At 49.6% G+C, this 22,568-nt stretch overlaps 1 protein-coding gene and 1 long non-coding RNA gene across 3 annotated transcripts in view; one reads left to right on the top strand and one right to left on the bottom strand.

Moving 5' to 3' along the window:
- Positions 1 to 10,910, bottom strand: part of LOC119966421 (zinc transporter ZIP12-like) — a 152,785-nt gene extending 141,875 nt beyond the window's left edge. The window contains exons 1-2 of the mRNA XM_038798047.1: positions 10,762 to 10,910; positions 9,130 to 9,443 (exon numbers count right to left, since the gene is read on the bottom strand). Coding sequence (XP_038653975.1) covers positions 9,130 to 9,390 — 261 coding nt within the window. The 5' untranslated portion in view covers positions 9,391 to 9,443; positions 10,762 to 10,910. The remainder of the gene's footprint in view (positions 1 to 9,129; positions 9,444 to 10,761) is intronic.
- Positions 3,500 to 22,568, top strand: part of LOC119966422 — a 51,695-nt gene continuing 32,626 nt past the window's right edge. The window contains exon 1 of one of the 2 annotated variants that reach the window (XR_005460760.1): positions 3,500 to 3,579. This is a non-coding gene — a long non-coding RNA (uncharacterized LOC119966422). The remainder of the gene's footprint in view (positions 3,580 to 22,568) is intronic. The other variant, XR_005460759.1, reaches the window with a different exon arrangement.

The raw sequence follows: 22,568 nt of genomic DNA, 5'->3' as shown, positions 1-22,568 counted from the left end.
GGAAAATCCTGGCCATACTTTCAAAGCATTTTAAACTGTTCTTTACACAGTTTATACAGACGCGATTGTCCTGCAGGAACATACCAATATCGTGATTAAAAAATGATGTAACTGATTCACTTTAATTGTAAATCTGCAAGGCACGTTGCAACAAAGCGACAGTGAAGTTTTCTCATACAATCCCTACAGTGCAGAAGGAAGCCATTCAGCCCATCGAGTCTGCATCAACCCTCCGAAAGAGCACCCTACGTAGGCCCACTCCCGTCTATCCCCATAGGCCCCCCCTAACCTCCACATCTCTGGACATTAAAGTGCAATTTAGCACGGCCAATCCACCAACCTGCATATCTCTGGACTGTGGGAGGAAAGCTCCATGCAGACCGTCGCCCTAGGCCGGAATTGAACCCAGTTCGATGGCACTGTGAGACAGCAGTGCTAACCACTGTGCCACCGTGTTAGCATATGTCTACTGAACGCATAACCTTCTGACTTGGAGCCAAAAAATACTGCCAAATGAATCAAGCTGACATTTAGCAGTTAACAAGATCTCACAGATGAAACATTAGCACACAAATTATTGCATGTTATTCTATGCTACAAACGTTTAAGCCCAGTGATCCAATTTAATGATCTTGTGAATAGGTGGTCTCATGGTTTATGATAAACCAACTAGTTTTACCTGTGCCTGAATGTCCTGCAATTGGAAGGCTTTGAAGGAGCCATGATTTCAGCGTCTGGCCGCAAGCAGAACTAACACATACTTTCACATCGATTGGCTAATTAAGGGCCAAACAGTGTGAAAGCAGCCAGACATTGATTCAACACTACCAGCGGGAGCAGAGCTCGTCAGGCATCGGGTCCAACTGGGATCGGAATTCTCAAGGATTCTCGTTTCTCACTGGCAGCGCACCCCCGCCTGCAGGTTTCCCGGTGGCCTGGGTTGGCTTCAATGGAAAATTCCATTGACAAGCTGCAGGAAGATCGCATCCCGCCACCAGAAAATGGCGTGCCGCCAAGAACATGCGGCAGGGGGATCGGAGAATCCCATCCTGGAACTCGGTGGGGGTTGTAAGTAGAGCAGAGGCAGCTCCCTGAAGGCTGACAGGAGTTGGCGAGAAACCTCATGAACTGTCCAGGAGAAAATCAGAAACTTGGCAGCAGTTATGGCCTCTGCACCCACTGGGCACTCTGATGGCCGTTTCTCGGACGGGTGCCTGGGCTCTCTAGTGGAGGCAGTGTACCAGGCGGGACATGCTGATGCCACCAGATGGTAAGTGGAGGGCACCACACCAAACAAAGGAGGCCTGGGCATAGGTAGCAGTCAAGGTCAGAAGGCACAATGCAGTGTGCCACACCTGGATACAGCTCTGATTTTCTGCGCTTGGCAAGGATGAGTATAGAGTTGGCATGGTCCTGTGTGGAGAAGTCTAGAAGGGTAGCTGTCCTTAACAGGTCTTCAGCGGTAATGCAATCAGAGTAACAGAAAGCTGGGAGATTAGATCAGAAGCCTTGACTCCATCTAAGGTCAGGAATGCAAAGATGACAGGAACGTCAACATTGTTCGCCATGTGGAGAGATGCAACATTAATGGTATTGTAGCTGGAGGGTGGAGTCATGAACGGACCTTTGAACTTGCAGAAGAAGAGAAGCCATTATGCTGCATCACAGTCACCAGGCCGCAGAGAGGGTGGCATCTCGGAGGAAGGTAAAAGTCCAGTGGACAAAAGCAGAACAGACAGAGACTGCAACCAATGTAGGGTCCTCTCATCTCACATCTAAACAAAAGTCCTCCGTTATTCAGCAATGTCAAGGCCAGGATGATTATGTTGATATCAGTATCACCTGGTTGCCTAGCATGGACACTGACAAATTGTCTTCCTTCCTCAGGTGAATCATTCTCCGGCCGGGTCCCCCAGGACCCTCCACTAACAACAAGGAAGTGTTACTGACAGATAAACTCACATTGCCCCAGGATTACTATTCTCTGGATTACTAATCCAGAGACAATACCACGATGCCACCGTCTCCCCCTATAAACCCAAAAGGTTTAGCCAGACCAGAATAGATAAGGTCATTGCATTCTTTATCAGTGGACTTTGGGCTAATACCCCATTCTTGCATAATTTAATGAAACTATTTTAAATTGGTGATAGCAGCCATCCTTGCATAGTCTCCGATTTGGAAACCATTGACATGAATGCAAGTCAACAAATCAACAAGTATGCATCTGTGCTCGCAACTAGATAATTAATTAAATCACCCATTTACGAACTCCATTTAGTAAGAGTATTCTTTCAATTATTCTTCTGTGCAGACTATGCCCAGCTGAGTGGAGAATCTGTAAATTAAGGCTCGTTGACTGGGATCTGGACATCCGCAATGATAGACGGATTTGTAGCTGAATCAGCAGCCACTCATAGCAATAATAATAATCTTTATTGTCACAAGTAGGCTTACATCGACACTGCAATTAAGTTACCGTGGAAAGCCTCTAGTCACCACATTCCCGCGCCTGTTCGGGTACACGGAGGGAGAATTCAGAAGGTCCAAATTACCTGGCAGCACGTCTTTCAGGACTTGTGGGAGGAAACCGGAGCACCCGGAGGAAACCCACGCAGACACAGGGAAAACATGCAGACCCCACACAGACAGTGACCCAAACCAGGAATCGAATGTGGAACCCTGGCGCTGTGAAGCAACAGTGCTAGCCTATGTGGTACAGTGCTGCACATGTTTGCACGTGGAAGAGGTTATTTTACAACTTTTAAGCTGCTTGCAGGCAGTTATACCATCTGACAGGAAATATTGACAATTCAGACCCTGGATCACCGCATGTATGCTGCAATGTACCATAAAGACACGCATTGGATGGAAATTCTAAATTTATTGGAATCCCATATCAGAAACGTATTTACACTGGAACATCAGGTGTAGTTGAAGGATGTGCAATGGAACATCTCATAGACTTAACCCACTAAGCTGGAATCCCGACAGGAACACGACATATTGAAACACTACAAAAACTCTAACACGATAATAAACACTGTAATCTTCCACAGACTGGAGCTCTAATAATATTGGGACACCACATTACCTAAAATCTCATATACAATGGACACGACATAAATGGGAACATCGTGTGCCTTCAACATGATAACTTAAGTCAGTAAATAAAGTTATGAGACTTGAAATAAATGCTGTAGGCTGTCATTCTTTATCTGTGCTGAAAATAAGTTTCATTTGTTCTGAACCATAACAAACTGACCTGAGGCATTGGCAAGGCATAGCTAAACAAGTAAACAGGTAAAGCAACGAGCAATTGCATTCATGTCAATAGCGATATATATGCTTTGATAGTACCGAAATGCAAGTTAAAGCGAAGTAGAAATCTTATGCAATGCGACCCACCCACATAGATTTCACTGGCTGTATTGACTCACGTGCTGCTGCTGACGACAAGTAAGTACACCGTGTGTGTGGCTCGAAACTCTGCTCGAATCTTTACTTCGGCCAGTGCTGTGGGGAAATGCTGACATCTTCCTCTTCTTTTGCATCACTGATTCACAGCTGTGAGCGTGAGTATGTACGGAAGCTTGCTTTAGTAGCCAAAGCATTTCTGGAATATTTTAGTCTGCGCAATATTTAATGAGCCTTCAACAAGGAAGGAGCATGTTTATTTTTTTAGGCTCATTGCTATTAAGACTTTTTGCATAGAAGTTATGGGGAGAATAGAAGTGCCAAAATGGTTTTGCTCGCCACTTGTGTTCATTTCTATAATAAACAAATTGGGGAAGAAATTGTAGCTGCTTACAGTTTCAACTTGGAAACCAATTGCAGCTATGAATCTTTGCAGAAACCTATTGTTAGTTCTTTACACAAGAATGTGTTTAATTTCACTTTGAAATAGATTTGAACTGTGAATGCAAGCTTTGAAGAGGAAACTTGGAGTAAAAGGAACCTTTGGTATCTTTTTTAAAATAAATTTAGAATATCCAATTCATTTTTTCCAATTAAGGGGCAATTTAGCGTGGCCAATCCACCTAACCTGCACATCTTTGGGTTGTGGGGACGAAACCCACGTAGGCACGGGGAGAATGTGCAAACTCCACACGGAGAGTGACCCAGAGCCGGGATTCGAACCCGGGTCCTCAGTGCCGTAGGCAGCAATGCTAACCACTGTGCCACCGTGCTGCCCCACCTTTGGTTTCTTAACCTTTCTTAAAAAATGAGTATTTTGGGAATATGGGGCAGGATTCTCAGTCGGTTGACACCGGAATCGGGAAATGCGATTGGGCAGAGGATCGCGCGACAGGCGAAAATAGAGGCCAGTGCCTAGCGCCCGATGGAATGCTATGCTCTGGAGCCTCAACAGCGATGTGAATGCATTCTACACCACACGTACAGTAAATGCCATTGGCATATCATTTACAGGCCCGTCCAGGTATTCTCCAGGATGCCCACGATGCTCCGCCTCCGCTAGGAGGAATTACTGATGCCAAGGTTCACTTGTAGTTTTAAAAATCGGGAAACAAGGCGGGGCGGATCATTTTGCCAGGGCCGGGCGGGGGGAGGGGGGGGGGGGTGGGTGGGTTCGGGGGGTTGTAGTGGATTGGGGGGGTGTTGATCAGAGGATGGGCCATGCCCAGGGTCCAGGAACGGACTGCCATTGCCGTAGCCTATGGTTGCACAGAGCGACATCGGCTGCATGGATATACCCACCTCAGAACCCGCACCCCCAACCCGTTCCTCCATCCCCCCCCCCACCCACAACCGGGCACTGCCCAACAGCATGGCAGCACACACCCCATCCAAGGGCAATGCCCATGGTAGCCCATAAAGGAAGGTGGCAGGCCGAGGTCACAGAGCACACTACTGGCATGGGTACAACCAGCCAACGGTACCCCTGCCAACAGGAACAGATGCTGGGGCCAGAGGCCCCCATGTTGCCAGGCATCAGTGGGGCCAGGGGTGTGTTGCAGAGGACAAAGTCTCAGGGGGAAAGGTTGGGGATAGATGGGAGAGGAGGGAGGGGGACATGCAGGGGCAGGGACTGCAGTGCAGGCCGGGACCACCGTGTAGCCCGTTGGACCTGTTTCGTCACGGGGATACGCACCATGCTAATATGTCTGCCTTTTGCCCCCTGTAGACAATGGATTTTGGAATTCAGCCAGGAATTGTTGACATCATCCTAGCCGCTGCAGCTCTGGGTGATGCACTGGGGCTATGTGAACAGGATTTGCTCTGAGTGGACTCTGCAGCATTGGAGCCTTCCCCAGAGGAACAGGAGCCAGGCGGTGAGGATGGAGAGCCAGCCGCCCAAAAGGCTGAAGAGGAGGTGGGAAGGAGGCGATGCATTAGGCCTCGTCTGTGCCAGCAGCGCATATCATTCGAGGACCTACTGGACCGGGCATGTCGTCGAAGACTCTGACTGAGCATATCTGCCTGATTATGGTGCACCTGGAATAATGGGAGAATGGGGAGGACACCCGATCGCAATGGCTATCAAGGTGACCGTCGCCCTGAACATTTTTTCCTACGGGGTCCTTCCAGGCGTCGAGTGACGACCTTCTGGTATCTCACAGACATTGGTGCACTGGTGCACCCATGCATCATAGAGGCTCTGTACACCTGCTCGGCACTATATATCAGATTCAATGTGGCATGGTGGCACAGTGGTTAGCACTGCTGCCTCACAGCGCCAGAAACCCAGGTTCAATTCCGGCCTCGGGTGACTGTGTGGAGTTTGTACTTTCTCCCCATGTCTGCGTTGTTTTCCTCCGGGTGCGCCGGTTTCCTCCCACTGTCTAAAGATGTGCAGTTCAGGTGGATTGGCCATGCTAAATTTCCAGGATGTGCAGGTTAGGTTATGGGATTACGAGGATAGCACAAGATGGACACTCGTAAATGGACAGAGTGCTCATTTAAAGGTTGATACAGACTCTATGGGCCAAATGGCCTCCGTCTGCATTGGAGGGATTCTCTGATTGCCAGGATGACCCAGGTTCAGGGGTGTTCGATGGGCCACATGTCCCCCCACGAGCATGCTGGTCATCACAAACTGCAAGGGGTTGCACTCCATGAACCTGCAATTGGTGTGATGGCGGTGTGGCCGAAGCGCTGCTCCACCTGCACCGCCAGTCCTGGAGTTCTGCTCTCGTCTCAACCAGGGTCTCAATGTTTGCGGCCATGGAGCACAGGGACTACGCTAGCTCTCTCTGGTACTGTTCTACGTCCCTCTGCAACTGGCTCATGTCAGCCAGAACCTGGGCAATGCCATCGACGCCTGCAGCTATGACCCGTTGTGACTGGGCCTAGCTCTGGAGTGTCTGCGGAGGTGGCAGTGGTATATAGTTGCCTGTGACATGTCAGCCCTGTCCTGTGCCTCAGCCACCGTCCGTACAGAGTGCCCAGGCCTTGGCCATACTGACCCCTGGCCGATACCTTTGCCCCAAGGCCTCCACCGCTGCGTCACCCTGTGATGTTGGCCTGGATGGCACGCATGGTCAGCACCACCTCCCGTTCCTCCAATTGCAGGCACTGGATTGTTGCTGGAAACCCCTCAGTAGTCCCTGGCTCTGTGACTGCATCTCCAGCATCGATGGGACCCCATTTTCTAGAAGCCTGACAGCCGTCTGGACAGCAGCTAGTCCCTGGGATCGGGGCGCCCTCCGACCCTCCATCCCCTCAGGGGTTCCTATCTCCACCTGATGTACTGCTGCATGTGTGTGATACACATCAGATAGTGCCCAGGAGCCTCTTCACTGAAGTGCCCAACCAAAGTGTGTATCTCTGGGTTTGTGGAGGGTGTTGCAGACAGCTCTGATGGAAAGTCAGTTGAGTCCCCGGACTGGTGTTGTGGGCTGACGTTTGGAAGCTTGCGTCGCTGGACATATCCTGGGTTTATGGACTAGGCAGTGAACACCAGAAGGGCCTGCCTCATCGGCAGGTGATTCTGCACAACACAAGACATGGCACTTGGCTGAATTGCAGGCTGGGTTGGTGGTGTGGGGGAGATGAGGTGGTGTGACAGTGGTGGGGTGATGGTGTTAGGGTGGTGTGAGGGTGGTAGAGTGCTGCAGTTGGGTGGTGTGGTAGTGGTGGGGTGCTGGGTTTAGGGTGCTGGGGGTGGGGTGGTGAGTTGGTGTGGGAGAGGTGGGGTGGTGAAGGGGTGGTGCCATGCATTCCATAAGGACACTGCAATTCAGCGGAGGTTCACTAGATTCCCAATGCCAACCTTCGCCTCGGTGACTGCCGTCCCCCTGGGCTCTCTAACCTGGACCTGTGCCCACTGCTCGGTGATGCTGAGGGGCCGCACGTCCGGCGTATGCCCTCCAGTCTTCTCTCTCTCCCTGCAGTAGTGCATCGCCTTCTCCTGCGGTTGGGTTCAGGGAGGGGAAGAGAGGAAGACAGAAAATGCATAATGTTCGGCAGTCGGATGTGGGCAGCATAGGTGGTGGGCAGCTGGTGGCCTTTGTGAACAAGGGCACACGGCCAGCAGTATGGGTACTGGAATGTGATGCGGGTAGGAGTGTGAGCAGACTTTATGCGGGTGGTGATCGATCGTTGTCCGGGATGAGGGAGGTTGACGATTGTGTGGGATGCAGGTCGGTGGTAGAGGCATGGTGCTGGCTACTCAGCCTGGCCCTGCGGCGGTTTTGCAGCTTTTTGCGACACTGCTGGCCAGTCCTGGCGGTGGAGCCCACGGCGCTCACAGTCTCTGCCACCTGCGTCCATGTCTCACATACGGCGGTGAGTGGCAGCCTGCTTCTCACCCTGGGGAACAGGGTGCCCCGCCTCTCCTCCGTGACGTCCAGCAAGGTTTCGAGCTCCGCATCTGTGCTGCCATCTTGTTGGCTGGAGTGTGTGTGGGAAGTGGAGTGCTTATATGCGGCTGCAGCTTGTCAGCCTCTCGAGTGCCAACCTGACCCCGGGGAAATCGGTCACCATTTTTCATTGGAATTGATCTAGTTCCACGTGGCACCGATGCTAGCCCATTAACAGGTCCTGAATTGTTCCCGGGCCATGCCGTTTCCATGGTTGTAAAACACCACCGATTCAATCCGGCCCATGATCCTTTTCACATCTTGTGGGTGTGCTTCACAGTCAGTGAATGACTTTTGAAGTAGATGTTTTATGCACATGAGGTGAATGACTAATCAATCTGTTTTGCTGATTCTGGTTAAGAGAAGAATGTTGGTCAGAGGATCAGGCGAACCAGCTGCACTTCTTCAGAAATGTACCCTGGGATTGTTTTAAATCAACCTGAACAGGCATTTGGAGCCTGGTTAATGAAGGGCTTCCTTAATACTGCGCTGAAGTGACAGTCTGGGCGATCTGTTTAAATCTTGAATTATGGCTGAAACTTACAAGGGTAGAAAGTGGACCACATGTCACTTGTTTTACGCACAACTTGGAACCTGGGAGCCGGGGCCTGCTCTACTCGATATTCTTTAACAGCACCTGTGGCGCAAATACGACAAAAAGAGGTGAGTTTTTTTTAAAGTTATGAAAGAAGCATTCTGTGGAGCCAGGGAGCAGGAATACCCTGCTTGTCTGTACAATATCCCAGTGGATAGCTCCTTCCTTATCTTTTCCCATTGCTGCTTTGTACTCCCTCCTGGACAATCCGTCAGTAGAGAGCTAGCATTTGCGTTTTCAAAATGGCAGAGCTGCTGTGGCGATGCAGCAGGTCTCCGCAGCTCTCCCGCATCATGGGCTGGAGCCTCCGGTCTCCCAAAGGCATGTTTCTCAGAGGGCGCTGTTCGCTGGTGGTGGGATTCTATCCTACTGCAGCTTGTCAATGGGATTTCCCATTGAAACCACCCCAGGCCGCTGGGATACCCAGGGGCATCTTGCGCTGCCAGTGGGAAAAGAGAATCCCAATGGTTGGAGAATTCTGGCCCATGTCAATGAGTCCTGAGTTAAAGTGTGCTCTGTACGTGATGCTGCTTTCAGACCTAACAGTTCCACAAACCCCACAAACCCAGCAGCAGAAAGGCTGCCATTTAGCTAAGACTAGGCATTTTCCAATTTGTTTCTTCTAAATGATTGACATGTCTGCCAAATTACACATTTTACAGTGGCTAATGGTTCTTCTGAACATTGGTAAAGATGAAGATATAAACCCACCTTGTCACATTGTTCTTTCGTGCTAGCTATTCGTTCTGAGCACTGCACTCGATCCCACAGTTTTTGAATCAGAAAGCTTGTTTGGTGGTTGGAAAATGCCACTTGGTCGTTTGGAGACAAGTTATGCAGCAATTCTCTCAGAAACTCATAGGCGTAGCCATCTGTCTGGTTGTGCTCCTTGGTCCATCCTTTGATGATGTAAGTGTTCACTATACTGGTATAGATCATCCAAACACCAAATGGTAATTTCCAGGGCAACATATTCTTCCTTTGTCTCTTTCTGGCGTATCCTTCTCGTCATGCAGTTCTCAAATCTAGAGAAAGGAAAAGTCTTCACTTTAAGGCAGCTAAGGAAGATCTAAAATGAAGTGTAATAGGTTTGATGGCCAAGCTACTGTTCACCAGTTGTATCCATTCTAGTTTAACAAATTTCCATTGTTTAACCCATTTATTGCTCAATCGGAAATGCTTCACTTGTGTTTTATGATCTATAAATGTTTGAACAATGTTCTCTCATAATGTGAGTTCATTGACTGTTCAGATCTGCTGGGTATCTCATTTTCTGACATAAAAGTTATCATTTGCAAATATTGAAATAATTACAAGGCGGTGGTGATATTTTGTTTTTTTCATTAAACCAGATTATGGTGAATCATACTTTATGAAGTTCTTGGTCTAATATTTATTTTCCAGATTGTTGCTTTTTTCCTGTTTTTATTAATACGACATATTGGCTTGCATTATTAGAGTGCTTTGCATTATTATGCTAAGTAAGCAAATTGGATCTAATCAGATTCTGATCTCAGTGTATAACTTGGGTCAAAAGTGTTCACTAAGTGTTCTGATCATCAACAAACCCAAGTGATGTCTTTGCAAAGTTTTTTTTTAATTGCTTCTGTATTTACTTTCCTATCGAGGGCAAACAATTCCATGATAAAATGTTCAGATTTATTTACTGATGCATGATCCTATATGCAACCTTAGGTCTAGCGTCTTAAGTGGAGACAATGCAAAGGAGTCCTTTTGTTCTCAACATTTTTGCTGATTTTCTTTTTCCGTTCTTCATATTTCTTTTGTTGCATTATCTTTTTTATTTCTTTGCTTGCCTACCCCCACCATTCTGCTTGTTAGTGGCACTGGACAGTTACATACCGTTTCTGTAAATTGCTGAGGACAGTTCCAAATTGGAAGTCAGGAACCAACACCCTGTTCCCGTTTATAATGCTGTCATTCCTTTTAAAGGACAGTGAAGTATCACTCTCAAGTTTATTTAGTTCATTTTTGAACGCGCTTATTCGTATTTCAGACGTAGTGCATCAATGCCCAGCGTGTGTGGGGGCTGCAGAAACGTGAGGAAAACAAGGCAGGCAGCAGAGAAACTCAATAAACCCACATTAGAGAAAGAAAGCACGAGAAAACGGAAGCAAAGGCAAACAATGGGTGGAAGAGTGAAAGAGGGTCAACTGAATATATAGGAAGAAAAGACTGAAGGGAAAGAAAGAGACAGAGAAAGACAAACAGCTTTGTGAGGCAATGATCTGGTGCCCCCTGAAGCTTTGACCCAAATACGCCAGTGTTAACATTGTTAGTAATCCATCGGTCAATTGATTATAAATCATAAGATCTGTTTACCTTTCCGCTGAGTGTACAGATTTCTTCTTCCAATCTAAGAGCTTTAATGTCCTCCTTAGCGTTCGTTCTTATTAGTGAGAATTGGATAACAGTTGAGAGATTAGCAGCCACTACTCAGTGTTCTGGTTGTCATGGAGACATGTTGGATTTATTTCTGTATGGAGAGTACTTCAGTATATGTGTGTGGGAGGGGGGGGGGGAGGGTGTGGGGGAGGAAGAAGTGGTTAAAGATGGGGTTCTGATGGACAGTTCTTTTCTCATTAGTATCTTTACAGATCTCTTTTGGAATACTTTTAATCGCGTGTACAGGGCGCAGACATGCATCTTAATATTTGAATATTAATTCTTGGTCCTGTCGGTTTCAAAGCTAATCTAACAACTTTATGTGAAGGCACAAAGTTAGAGAATGGTCTCCCGTCAGGTATAGTAGTGGTGCACTGAAAAGCTGCACGGGGGTTAACACCCGTGATTTTTTCACATGATTAATTCTCAATGCTATTTGCAATGTGGGGGAAAAAGGGACTGATTTTAAGTACCTCTGTTTGGCATAAACGGGGCCGAGGTTGCTTCAGAATGGAACTGTGTCATTTACTACCCTATTTATGTCGACCCTTTGGATACTGGCCATCTTGGGTAGGGTCCTGAGAAAGGCATCCAGAGAGCTTCCCTTTTCAAACAGGAGGCAACTAATAATATGCTAATTGGTATTCTTTGATGTACACAGGGATATTGGCTAAAATGGAGGTATTGATGTTGAGCAAATTATCTGCTTGTTCTTGAAACCACCAGAGGTCACTCACAAGGCAGCCAAATAATAGCCAATTTTGAAATTTATGTTTTGGTGCCTGGAAGGACAGGAATGATACTTCTGAACCCAGTAAAAAAACGCTGACACACTACTGATCTATATATGCCCCACGCAGCACCGTATGTGCCAGTCATTAATCTGGTAATTAATAAATCTGGGATTTAAAAAAAAAAGCTAGATTCAATCATGGTGACCATGAAACCATTGTTGATTGTCATGAAAACCCAACTGAATGGGCGGCACGGTAGCACAGTGGTTCGCACTGTGGCTTCACAGCATCAGGGTCCCAGTGTGGCAACCAGGGGATTTTCACAGTAACTTCATTGCAGTGTTAATGTAAGTCTACTTGTGACAATAAAGATTATTATTATTGTTCTTTAGTGAAGGAACTTTGCCATCCTTACCTGTACTGGCCTACATGTGACTCCGGACCCATAGCAAGGTTGTTGACTTAAGTGTCCCCTGCAATAGCCAAACAAACCATTCCGTTATATCACTACTACAGAAAATCATAAAGAAATGAAAACGGCATCAATCTAGGCACCAGAAATGACAGTGGCACACCCAGCCCTGTTGACCCTGCAAAATCCTTCTTCCTAGCATCTGGGGTTTGTGCCACAATTGGGCGAGCTGTCTCACTGACTAGTGAAACCTGACATAGTCATACTCACAGAATCATATTTTACAGACAATGTCCCAGACACCATCACCATCCCTTGGTATGGCCTCCCCAACTTGCAGGACAGACCCTGCAGATGGGGTTTGGTGCTATATTGTCAGGAGGGATTGCGCTGGGAGTCTCCAACATTAACTTTGGACCCTAAGAAGTTTTATGACAATAAATGAGTGCTATTCTGGCTGGCAATCAGTGACGAGTGGTGTGCCTCAGGGACCACAATTATTTACAATTTATATAGACGATTTGGAGTTGGGAACTACGTGTAAGGTATCCAAGTTTGCAGATGACCCGGAGGTGTGTGGCAGAGCAAAGTGTACTGAGGACTGTAAAACCTTACAGAGGAACACTGACACATTGAGTGAGTGGGTAAAGGTCTGGCAGATGGAGTATAATGTCAATAAGTGTGAAGTTCTGCATTTTGGTAGGAGTAACAATAGAATGGATTATTACTTAAATGGTAAAAAGCTGCAGCATACTGCTATGCAGAGGGACCTGGGTGTACTTGTGCATGAGTCACAGTTGGTCTGCAGGTGCAACAAGTAATTAGGAAGGCAAATGGAATTTTGTCCTTCATTGCGAAGGGGATTGAGTTTAAAAGTAGAGAGGTAATGTTGCAGTTGTACAAGGTGCTGGTGATGCCACACCTGGAGTACTGTGTGCAGTTTTGGTCTCCACACTTGAGAAAGGATGTGCTATCACTAGACGGGGTGCATAGGAGGTTCACTAGGCTGATTCCGGAGTTGAGGGGGTTATCGTATGAGGAGAGGCTGAGTAGATTGGGATTATATTCACTGGAATTCAGAAGGTTGAGGGGGGAACTAATAGAAACATATAAAATTTTGAAGGGAATGGATAAGATAGAAGTAGAAAGGATGTTTCCACTGGTAGGTGAAAGTAGGACAAGAGGGCATAGCCTCCAGATTAGGAGGAGCAGATTTAGGACTGAATCAAGGAGGAACTTCTTCACTCAGAGGGTTGTTAAAGTATGAAATTCCCTACCGAAAGGAGTAGTAGACACTACTTCATTGAATATATTTAAAGATAGGGTAGATTTTTTTTGAAAAATAAAGGAATTACGGGATATGGCGAGAATGCAGGTAAGTGGTCCTGAGACCATAAATAGATCAGCCATGATCTTATAGAATGGTGGAGCAGGCTCGAAGGGCCGGGCGGTTTACTTCTGCTCCTAGTTCTTATGTTCTTATGACATCAGATCAAACATGGACAAGCGAACCTTCTGCTGAATGCAACGTAAGGCAACCATGTCCCCTGCCCCTCCCCCCCCCCCCCCGCCACCAGCCTGTACCTGCCTGCCCGAACAGGCACCGGAATGTGACGACTAGGGGCTTTTCACAATAACTTAATTGAAGCCTACTTGTGACAATAAGCGATTATTATTATAATATTATTATTATTACCACTAGTCGTCAGCTGAAGAATCAGTACTCCTCCTTGTTCAATACTGGAAAGAAGCACTGAGGGTGGCAATGGCACAGAATGAACTCTTGAGTTGGGGACTTCGGTGTCCATCACCAGGAATGGCTTGCGGAAACACCACCATTAACCGAGCTGACTGAGTCCTGAAGGACATAATTGCTTGCAGGTGACGAGGAAATCAACAAGAGGGAAAAACATATTTGACCTCATTTTCACCGATATATCTGTTGCAGATGTATCTGCCCTTAACTGTACTGGTAGGAGTGACCACCACACAGTCCATGTGAAGATAAAGTCCCATCTGCCATCTTCACATTGAGGTTACCCTCCATCATGTTGACTGCCATGCTAAGTAGAAGAAACTCAAAACTGACTGGGCAACCATGCGGCACTATGGGCCATCAGCAGCATCGGAATTGTATTCAATCACATTCTGCAACCTCATGGCCCAACATGTCTACCCCTCTACCATCACCAAGCTGGCGAATCAACTTTGCTTCAATGAACACTGCAGGATGGCATTCCAGGAGCAGCACCAGGCATATTGAAAAATGACGTGTCAACCTGGTTAAGCTACAAGGCAAGACTACTTGCATGCCAAACAGCAGAAGCAGCAAATAATAGACAGTGATAAGCCATTCCACAACCAATAGATGAGATCTAAGCTGTTTAGTCCTGCCACATCCAGTTGTGAATGGAGGTGGACAATTCCCGAAAGCCTTTGCATCACCTACAAAGCACAAGTCAGAAGTGTGATGGAACACTCAACAGCGCTCAAGAAGTTTGCCACAATCTCGGAGCCCCATTAGGGTTGATTGGCATCCCATCTATTACTACAAACATTCATTCCCTCCACCACCGATGCACAGTAACAGGATAATAATAATAATAATGATCACTTATTGTCACAAGTAGGCTTCAATGAAATTACTGTGAAAAGCCTGTTCGGGGAGGCCGGTATGGGAATTGAACCCGTGCTGCTGGCATTGTTCTGCATAACAAGCCAGCTGTTTAGCCCACTGTGCTAACATCTATAAGATGCACTGCAGGGACTCACCAACGTTCCTTCAACAGAACCTTGCAAACACCTCTACCACCTTGAATGACCAGGGCAGAAGATGCATGGGAAAATTACCACCTGCGTATTCCCACCCAAGCCGCACAAGCTTGGAACTATATCAATGTTTCTTCACGACTTCCGGTTGCGGTGATGCGGAGCTAAGCCGCACGTGCGGCTGCTCCCGCTACTAAAGGACTTTCGGGCCTGTTTTAGGGCCCCAAACGGCGCTGTTTCGACGACTCCCGGTGGGGGAAGGTGTTTGGAGGAACATTCCCCGAAATTTATGGTGCGTACCCGGAGTGGGGCAAAGGAAAAGGCTGCAGCAGCTCCCCAGAAAAAGCGGGGGAAGGAGGACAAAATGGCGGCCGGCGGAGCACCCGAGGACTGGTGGAAGTGGGCGCAGGAACAGCAAGCTGCTCTTCTGTGCTGTTTTGCGGAGCTGAAGGCTGAGTTGCTGGACTCCCTGAATGCGACTACCAACAAGCTGCTTGAGACCCAGACAGCCCAGGGGGCGGCCATTCAGGAGTTGCAGCGGCAGGCCGCTGAGCGGGAGGAGGAGGCCGTGGTCCTCGTGGGGAAGGTGAAGATGCACGAGGCACTTCACAAAAAGTGGCAAGACCGCTTGGAGGAGCTGGACTTTCGCACGAGGCAAAAGAATTTGAGGATCCTGGGCCTGGCGGAGGGGCTGGAGGGGTCGGATCTTCCGTCCTATGTGGCCATGATGCTGAACTCATTGATGGGAGCGGGGTCCTTCCATTTGCCCCTGGAGCTTGAGGGAGCCCACAGAGTGCTGGCCAGGAGGACCAAGACGAATGAACCCCCGAGGGCGGTGCTGGTGCGGTTCCATCGATTCAGTGACCGGGAGTGTTTGCTGCGCTGGGACAAGAAAGAGAGGAGCAGCAAGTGGGAAAATTTGGTAGTGCGAATCTACCAGGACTGGAGTGCGGAGGTGGTTAAGCGGCGGGCCGGGTTCAACCGGACGAAGGCGGTGCTGCATGCCAAGCAGGTCAGATTTGGAATGCTGCAGCTTGCGCGACTGTGGGTGACATACAAGGACCGGCACCACTACTTCGAGTCCCCGGAGGAGGCATGGGCCTTTGTACAGGCGGAGAAGCTGGACTTTAACTAGGGTCTGGGGGCTGTGGGGTCCGGTGTACTACCATCGTTGCTGTTTTTGCTGTTGCTGTTTTTGTAATTTTGACATGTGTTTTCTATGCTGGTTTTTGCTCTGTTTCCGGGTGGGTCTGTTGAGTATGGTTTTGTGTTATGTGGGGAATGTTGGGGTTTGTTTTTTTTTCTTCTGTATGGGGCTGGGTGATGGGGTGGAGCTGGAATTTGGGGAGCTGCGTCAGAAGGGTGGGGTGGGGTAGTGTGAAAGCGCGGGCTTTCCTCTGGTTTCCCGCGCTGCGGGGCTGGCAGGGGTGGAGCTGGCGGTGGGGGCGTGGCCTCTACTGGTTTTTTCCCGCGCTGAAGCGGTGCCAAGGAGGTGTGGCAGGAGGGCGGGATGACCCCATGTCGGGAGGGGTCGGGTTTTGGCGGGAGTTGCCGGGGTCAGCTGACTCACGAAAGTACCATGGAGGGTGCATCGCAGCTAGGAGGGGTCCTAGCCTGGTGGGGGGTGGGGGGGTGGAATACCGGGTTGCTGCTGGAAGGGCCAGGAGAGAGCTGGTGTGGGCCCTGGGGGTAGAGGGGAGGCGGTATCGTCATGGGGAACGGGTCGGGCGGGGTGTGCTGGCCTGGGGCGAGCAGTTGATGAGCTATGGCTAGTCGGCGGGGGAGGGGGGGCGGGGTGCCCTCTGATCCGGCTGATCACCTGGAACGTGAGGGGGCTGAATGGGCCGGTTAAGCGGGCTCGGGTATTTTCTCATTTGAAGGGCTGAAGGCGGACGTGGCTTTGCTTCAGGAGACCCACTTGAAGGTGGCGGACCAGGTTCGTCTGAGGAAGGGGTGGGTGGGGCAGGTTTTCCACTCAGGATTAGACGCAAAGAACCGGGGGGGTGGCGATTCTGGTGGGGAAGAGGGTGGCGTTCGAGGCGTCTGAGGTGGTGTCTGACAAGGAGGGCAGATTTATTATGGTGAAGGGTAGGCTGCAGGGAGAGAAGGTGGTGCTGGTTAATGTGTATGCCCCAAATTGGGATGATGCTGGCTTTATGAGGCGCATGTTGGGCCGCATTCCGGACCTAGAGGCAGGGGGCCTGATCATGGGGGGAGACTTTAACACAGTGCTAGATCCCCCACTGGACCGGTCCAGTTCAAGGACGGGTAGGAGGCCGGCGGCGGCCAAGGTGCTGAGGGGGTTTATGGACCAGATGGGAAGGGTGGATCCCTGGAGGTTTGGGAGGCCGAGGGCGCGGGAGTATTCCTTTTTCTCCCATGTGCATAGGGTTTACTCCCAAATAGATTTTTTCATCCTGAGTAGGGGATTGACCCCGAAGGTGCAGGATGCAGAGTATTCGGCCATAGCAATTTCAGACTATGCTCCGCACTGGGTCGATCTGGAGATGGGGGAGGCGCCAGACCAGCGCCCGCTCTGGCGTCTGGATGTGAGGATGCTGGCTGATGAGGAGGTGTGTAGGAGGGTCCGGGGAAGTATTGAGGGGTATCTTGAGACCAACGACACGGGGAGGTCCGGGTGGGGATGGTCTGGGAGGCTCTGAAAGCAGTGATCCAGGGGGAGGTGATTTCCATCCGAGCCCATAGGGAAAGAAGGGAGAGGGAGAGACTGGTGGGGGAGCTCCTGGATGTGGATAGGAGGTACGCGGAGGCCCCGGAGGAGGGGTTGCTGGGGGAACGGCGTAGTTTGCAGGCCAAGTTCGACTTGCTGACCACCAGAAAGGCGGAGACACAGTGGAGGAGGGCGCAAGGCGCGGTATATGAGTATGGGGAGAAGGCGAGCAGGATGTTGGCGCATCAGCTCCGCAGGCGAGATGCGGCTAGGGAAATTGGTGGAGTGACAGATAAGGGTGGGAATGTGGTGCAGAAGGGGACAGAGGTGAACGGGGTCTTTAGGGACTTTTACGAAGAACTGTACCGGTCGGAGCCACCGGTGGGGGGGAGGGGGGGATGGGGAGCTTCATGAACAGGCTATGCTTCCCAAAGGTGCAGGAGGAACTGGTGGAGGGGCTGGGGGCGCCGTTAGAGTTGGAGGAGCTAATCAGGGGGATTGGTCAAATGCAGTCAGGTAAGGTGCCGGGGCCGCATGGGTTCCCGGTGGAATTTTATAAAAAGTATGGGGATCTGGTGGCCCCCCTGTTGGTGCGAGCCTTCAACGAGGCATGGGAGGGGGGGGCTTTGCCCCCGACGGTGTCACGAGCGTTGATCTCTCTGATCCTGAAGCGGGATAAGGACCCCTTGAAGTGTGGATCATACAGGCCAATCTCGCTCCTCAATGTTGACGCTAAGTTGCTGGCGAAGATCCTGGCCATCAGGATAGAGGACTGTGTGCCAGGGGTGATACACGAGGGTCAGACACGATTTGTCAAGGGAAGACAGCTTAACACGAATGTGCGGAGATTGTTAAATGTTATTATGATGCCGGCGGTGGAGGGGGAGGTGGAGATAGTGGTGCCGCTGGATGCAGAGAAGGCGTTTGATAGAGTTGAGTGGGGGTACCTGTGGGAGGTGCTGGAGTGGTTCGGATTCGGGGAGCGGTTCATCAAATGGGTGAGGTCGCTCTACGAGGCCCCGATGGCGAGTGTAGTTACCAATGGAAGGAGATCAGAGTACTTCAGGCTCTACCGTGGGACCAGGCAGGGGTGCCCCCTGTCCCCCTTGCTTTTTGCACTGGCGATAGAACCTCTGGCTTTGGCGCTGAGGGAGTCGGGGAGGTGGAGGGGCCTGGTGCGGGGTGGGGAGGAACATAGGGTATCGCTGTATGCGGACGACCTGCTGTTGTATGTGGCGGACCCAGAGGGGGGAATGCCAGGGGTGATGGAGCTGTTGGCTGAGTTTGGGAGCTTCTCGGGCTATAAGTTGAATCTGGGCAAGAGCGAGGTATTTGTAGTGCACCCGGATGATCAGGAGGAGGGAATTGGGAGGCTCCCGTTTAAGAGGGCAGTGAAGAGTTTCAGATACCTGGGGGTGCAGGTGGCCAGGAGTTGGGGGACTCTCCATAAGCTTAATTTTACCAGGCTTGTGGAGCAGATGGAGGACTGGTGGGACATGGTGCCGCTATCGCTGGCGGGTAGAGTGCAGTCCGTCAAAATGACTGTTCTCCCGAGGTTCTTGTTCCTTTTTCAGTGTTTGCCCATATTTATCCCTAGGGCCTTTTTTAGGAGGGTGACGAGCAGCATCATGAGCTTTGTTTGGGCGCATGGGACCCCGAGGGTGAAGAGGGTCTTCTTGGAGCGGGTAGAGATGGTGGGGGCTGGCGTTACCCAATCTCCCGAGGTATTATTGGGCGGCCAATGTGTCGATGGTGCACAAGCGGGTGGTGGAGGGGGAGGGGGCAGCATGGAAATGGTTGGAGATGGTGTCCTGTGGAGGCACAAGCTTGGGGGCCCTGGTAACAGCGCCGTGGCCGCTCCCTCCTACGAGGTATACCACGAGTCCGGTGGTGGCGGCTACCCTCAAGATTTGGGGTCAGTGGAGGCGACATAGGGGGGAAGTGGGGGGCTCGATGGAGGTCCCATTAAGGGGGAACCATCGGTTCGTCCCGGGGAACATTGATGGGGGGTTCCAGGGTTGGCACAGAGCGGGCATCAGACAGCTGAGGGACCTGTTCATTGATGGGAGGTTTGCGAGCCTGGGGGAGTTGGAGGAGAAATTTGGGCTCCCCCCGGGGAACATGTTCAGGTATCTGCAGGTAAAGGCGTTTGCTAGGCGGCAGGTGGAGGGATTCCCTTCGCTTCCCGCGAGGGGGGTGAGTGACAGGGTGCTTTCAGGGGTCTGGGTCGGAGATGGGAAGATATCCAACATCTACAAGGTAATGCAGGAGGTGGAGGAAGCGTCAGTAGAGGAGCAAAAGGCTAAATGGGAGGGGGAACTGGGGGAACAGATCGAGGATGGGACGTGGGCTGATGCCCTGGAGAGGATTAACTCTTCCTCCTCATGTGCGCGGCTTAGCCTCATCCAATTCAAGGTGCTGCACCGGGCCCACATGTCCGGGTCTAGGATGAGTAGGTTCTTTGGGGGCGAAGACAGGTGTGTCAGGTGTTCGTGGAGTCCAGCGAACCACGCCCATATGTTCTGGGCATGCCCCGCACTGGAGGAATTCTGGAAGGGGGTGGCGAGGATGGTGTCGAGGGTGGTAGGATCCAGGGTCAAGCCAGGCTGGGGACTCGCGATTTTTGGGGTTGCGGTGGAGCCGGGAGTGCAGGAGGCGAGAGAGGCCGGTGGTTTGGCCTTTGCGTCCCTAGTAGCCCGGCGGAGGATCTTGCTACAGTGGAAGGATGCGAGGCCCCCAAGCATGGAGACCTGGATCAATGACATGGCGGGTTTTATTAAGTTGGAGAAGGTCAAATTCGCCCTGAGAGGATCGGTACAAGGGTTCTTTAGGCGGTGGCATCCTTTCCTTGACTTTCTGGCTCAGCGATAGGGTACTGGGTCAGCAGCAGCAGCAACCCGGGGCGGGGGGGGGGGGGGGGGGCGTTGACTATGTTTATTTAATTTTAATTTATTTTAAGTTCTCTTGTTTACTGGGTTTGGGGGGGTGGGAGGGGGGGTTGAGATACATGCGTTGATACGGTCTTGGGGGTGTTACAGTTGCTATGGTGTTTTATTGTTGCTTTTCATTGTTGTTATATTTTCTGTAAAAAATTTCAATAAAAATTATTTATTTAAAAAAATCAATGTTTCTTCACCATTGTTGAGTCAAAATCCTGTGACTAACAGCACTGTCCCTGCATCTGCAGCGGTTCAAGGAAGCAGTTCACCACCACCTTCTCAAGGACAATTAGTGATGCACAATAACAGCTGGTCTAGCCAGCGATGCCCACATCCTTGAAAGAATACATTAAAAAAATCAGTGGATCTTGATGTTATACCGTTTATTGAGGGAAAACTGCCTGATTTTAATTCTAAATATGGTCTTTAAATTATATTCTACTCTGCTCCTCTCATGGCTTGGGTGGACACCTGCACTGTCCGATTTAATGTGCACAGTCCCCCTGGAAGCTCTTCCTCATCTCCACCCATAGAATTCATACAATACAGAAGGAGGCCATTTGGTCCATCGAGTCTACATCTACCACTGAAAGAGCACCCTATCCAGGCTAACTTCCTCCCCCCTCTCACCTAATCTACACATCCTTGGACACCAAGGGGCAATTTAGCATGACCAATTCCCCTAACCTGCACATCTTTGGACTGTGGGAGAAAACCGGAGGAAACCCACACAGACACTGGGAGAAAGTGTAAACTCCACACGGTCACCCAAGGCCGGAATTGAACCCGGGTCCCTGGCAATGTGAGGCAGCAATGCTAACCACTGTGCCATTGTGCTGCCCGAGCTGCAGGAAAATGTAAAACACTGCCAATAGAGCTGACATTGTGGTTTTGAATGATATCATCAAGGGCCAGCTGGTAGATAAGAAATAGGAGGGCAGAGGGGGTGGGGACAAGGCTAGGTCCTTCAGGGATACCCGAGATAACGGTACAGGAGCGGGTGGAGAAACCACTGTGGTGATACTCTGATTACAAGTGCACAGGAAAGAATGGAAGCTGTCGAGAACAGTCATACCCAGATGGATGACAATGGAGAGCATGGCGGAGGGTTGTGTCGTCACCTGTGGCAAAGCTTGCAGACAGTCAAGAAGGACGAGGTAAAATAATTAACCTTTTGTCACAGTTACATGAGATGTTATTTGTTACTTTTGATAAGGGCCATTTCATCATGTGGCAAGAGAGGAAACGTGATTGGAGGCATTCAAACAATTAATTCCAGGGAACCGGTCATGGATTAGAGAGGCACATACGAACTTTGGAAAGGAAGGCTAAGTTATAAATGAGCCAGTAGTTTGCAATGACGGAGGGGTCATGGGCAGATTGCTTCACCAGTTTTGAAAGCAATCTGAACAATATCAGCTAACATGGGAGACAGGAAGGGAAGTAGATTAGACAGCATTTCAGCTAAAATTGGATTGATGGAACAACAGGTACTTGTGAACAAGGTGAAAACGGAGGACATGTGGAGTGGTATGAGAATGTCACTTGAAGAAATGTTTGTCTGCTCACGTTACTGCACTGGTGTCAGAGTGTGGGTGGAACTGAGCTCTGGCTCTGCTTTTTAATTTCACTTTGAGAAAAGCTTGGGTGTGTCTGGGTTTTTTTGGTTTCGTTTTAGTGTTGGAGCTGAAGCCAGCCAAAGAAGGTGTAATTTTGATCTCTGCAATCTAAAAGACTATCTCTTGATTATTTGATGAATTCAGAGTGATAACTGTTCTCAGTAGTGAATTTAAACCTGATGTGCTTCTGTTAAAAGGTTTTATTTTTTTAAGTCATATGGATGTTAAAAGGAAAGTTTAAGGATTACTTAGTGTTGTATTTTTGGGGGTTGTATTTGAATTGATGGTTGCTAAGATGTTCACTGTATGTTTTAAAAAGGTTAACTTGAGTTCATAGAATAAACATTGTTTTGCTTTAAAAAATACTTTTCCATTTCTGCTGTACCACACCTGTAGAGTGGGCTGTGTGCTCCCCATACCACAATCTGTTAAAAGTTGTGGGTCAGGTGAACTCCATGATACACTTTGGGGTTCTCTAAACCTTGGCCCATAACTGGGGGCTCGAGGGGGATAAAAGACTATCTATTGGATTGGATTAGTGAACTTAAAGAGAGTGAGGGGTGAGCATATTGTGATTGCTTTTCAGGTGTGGTATTTCAG

The sequence above is a fragment of the Scyliorhinus canicula genome, chromosome 5, assembly GCF_902713615.1.
Source record: "Scyliorhinus canicula chromosome 5, sScyCan1.1, whole genome shotgun sequence".
NCBI lineage: Eukaryota > Metazoa > Chordata > Chondrichthyes > Carcharhiniformes > Scyliorhinidae > Scyliorhinus > Scyliorhinus canicula.
The sequence above is the reverse complement of the archived record's forward strand: the minus strand, read 5'-3'. Positions and strand labels throughout refer to the sequence as shown.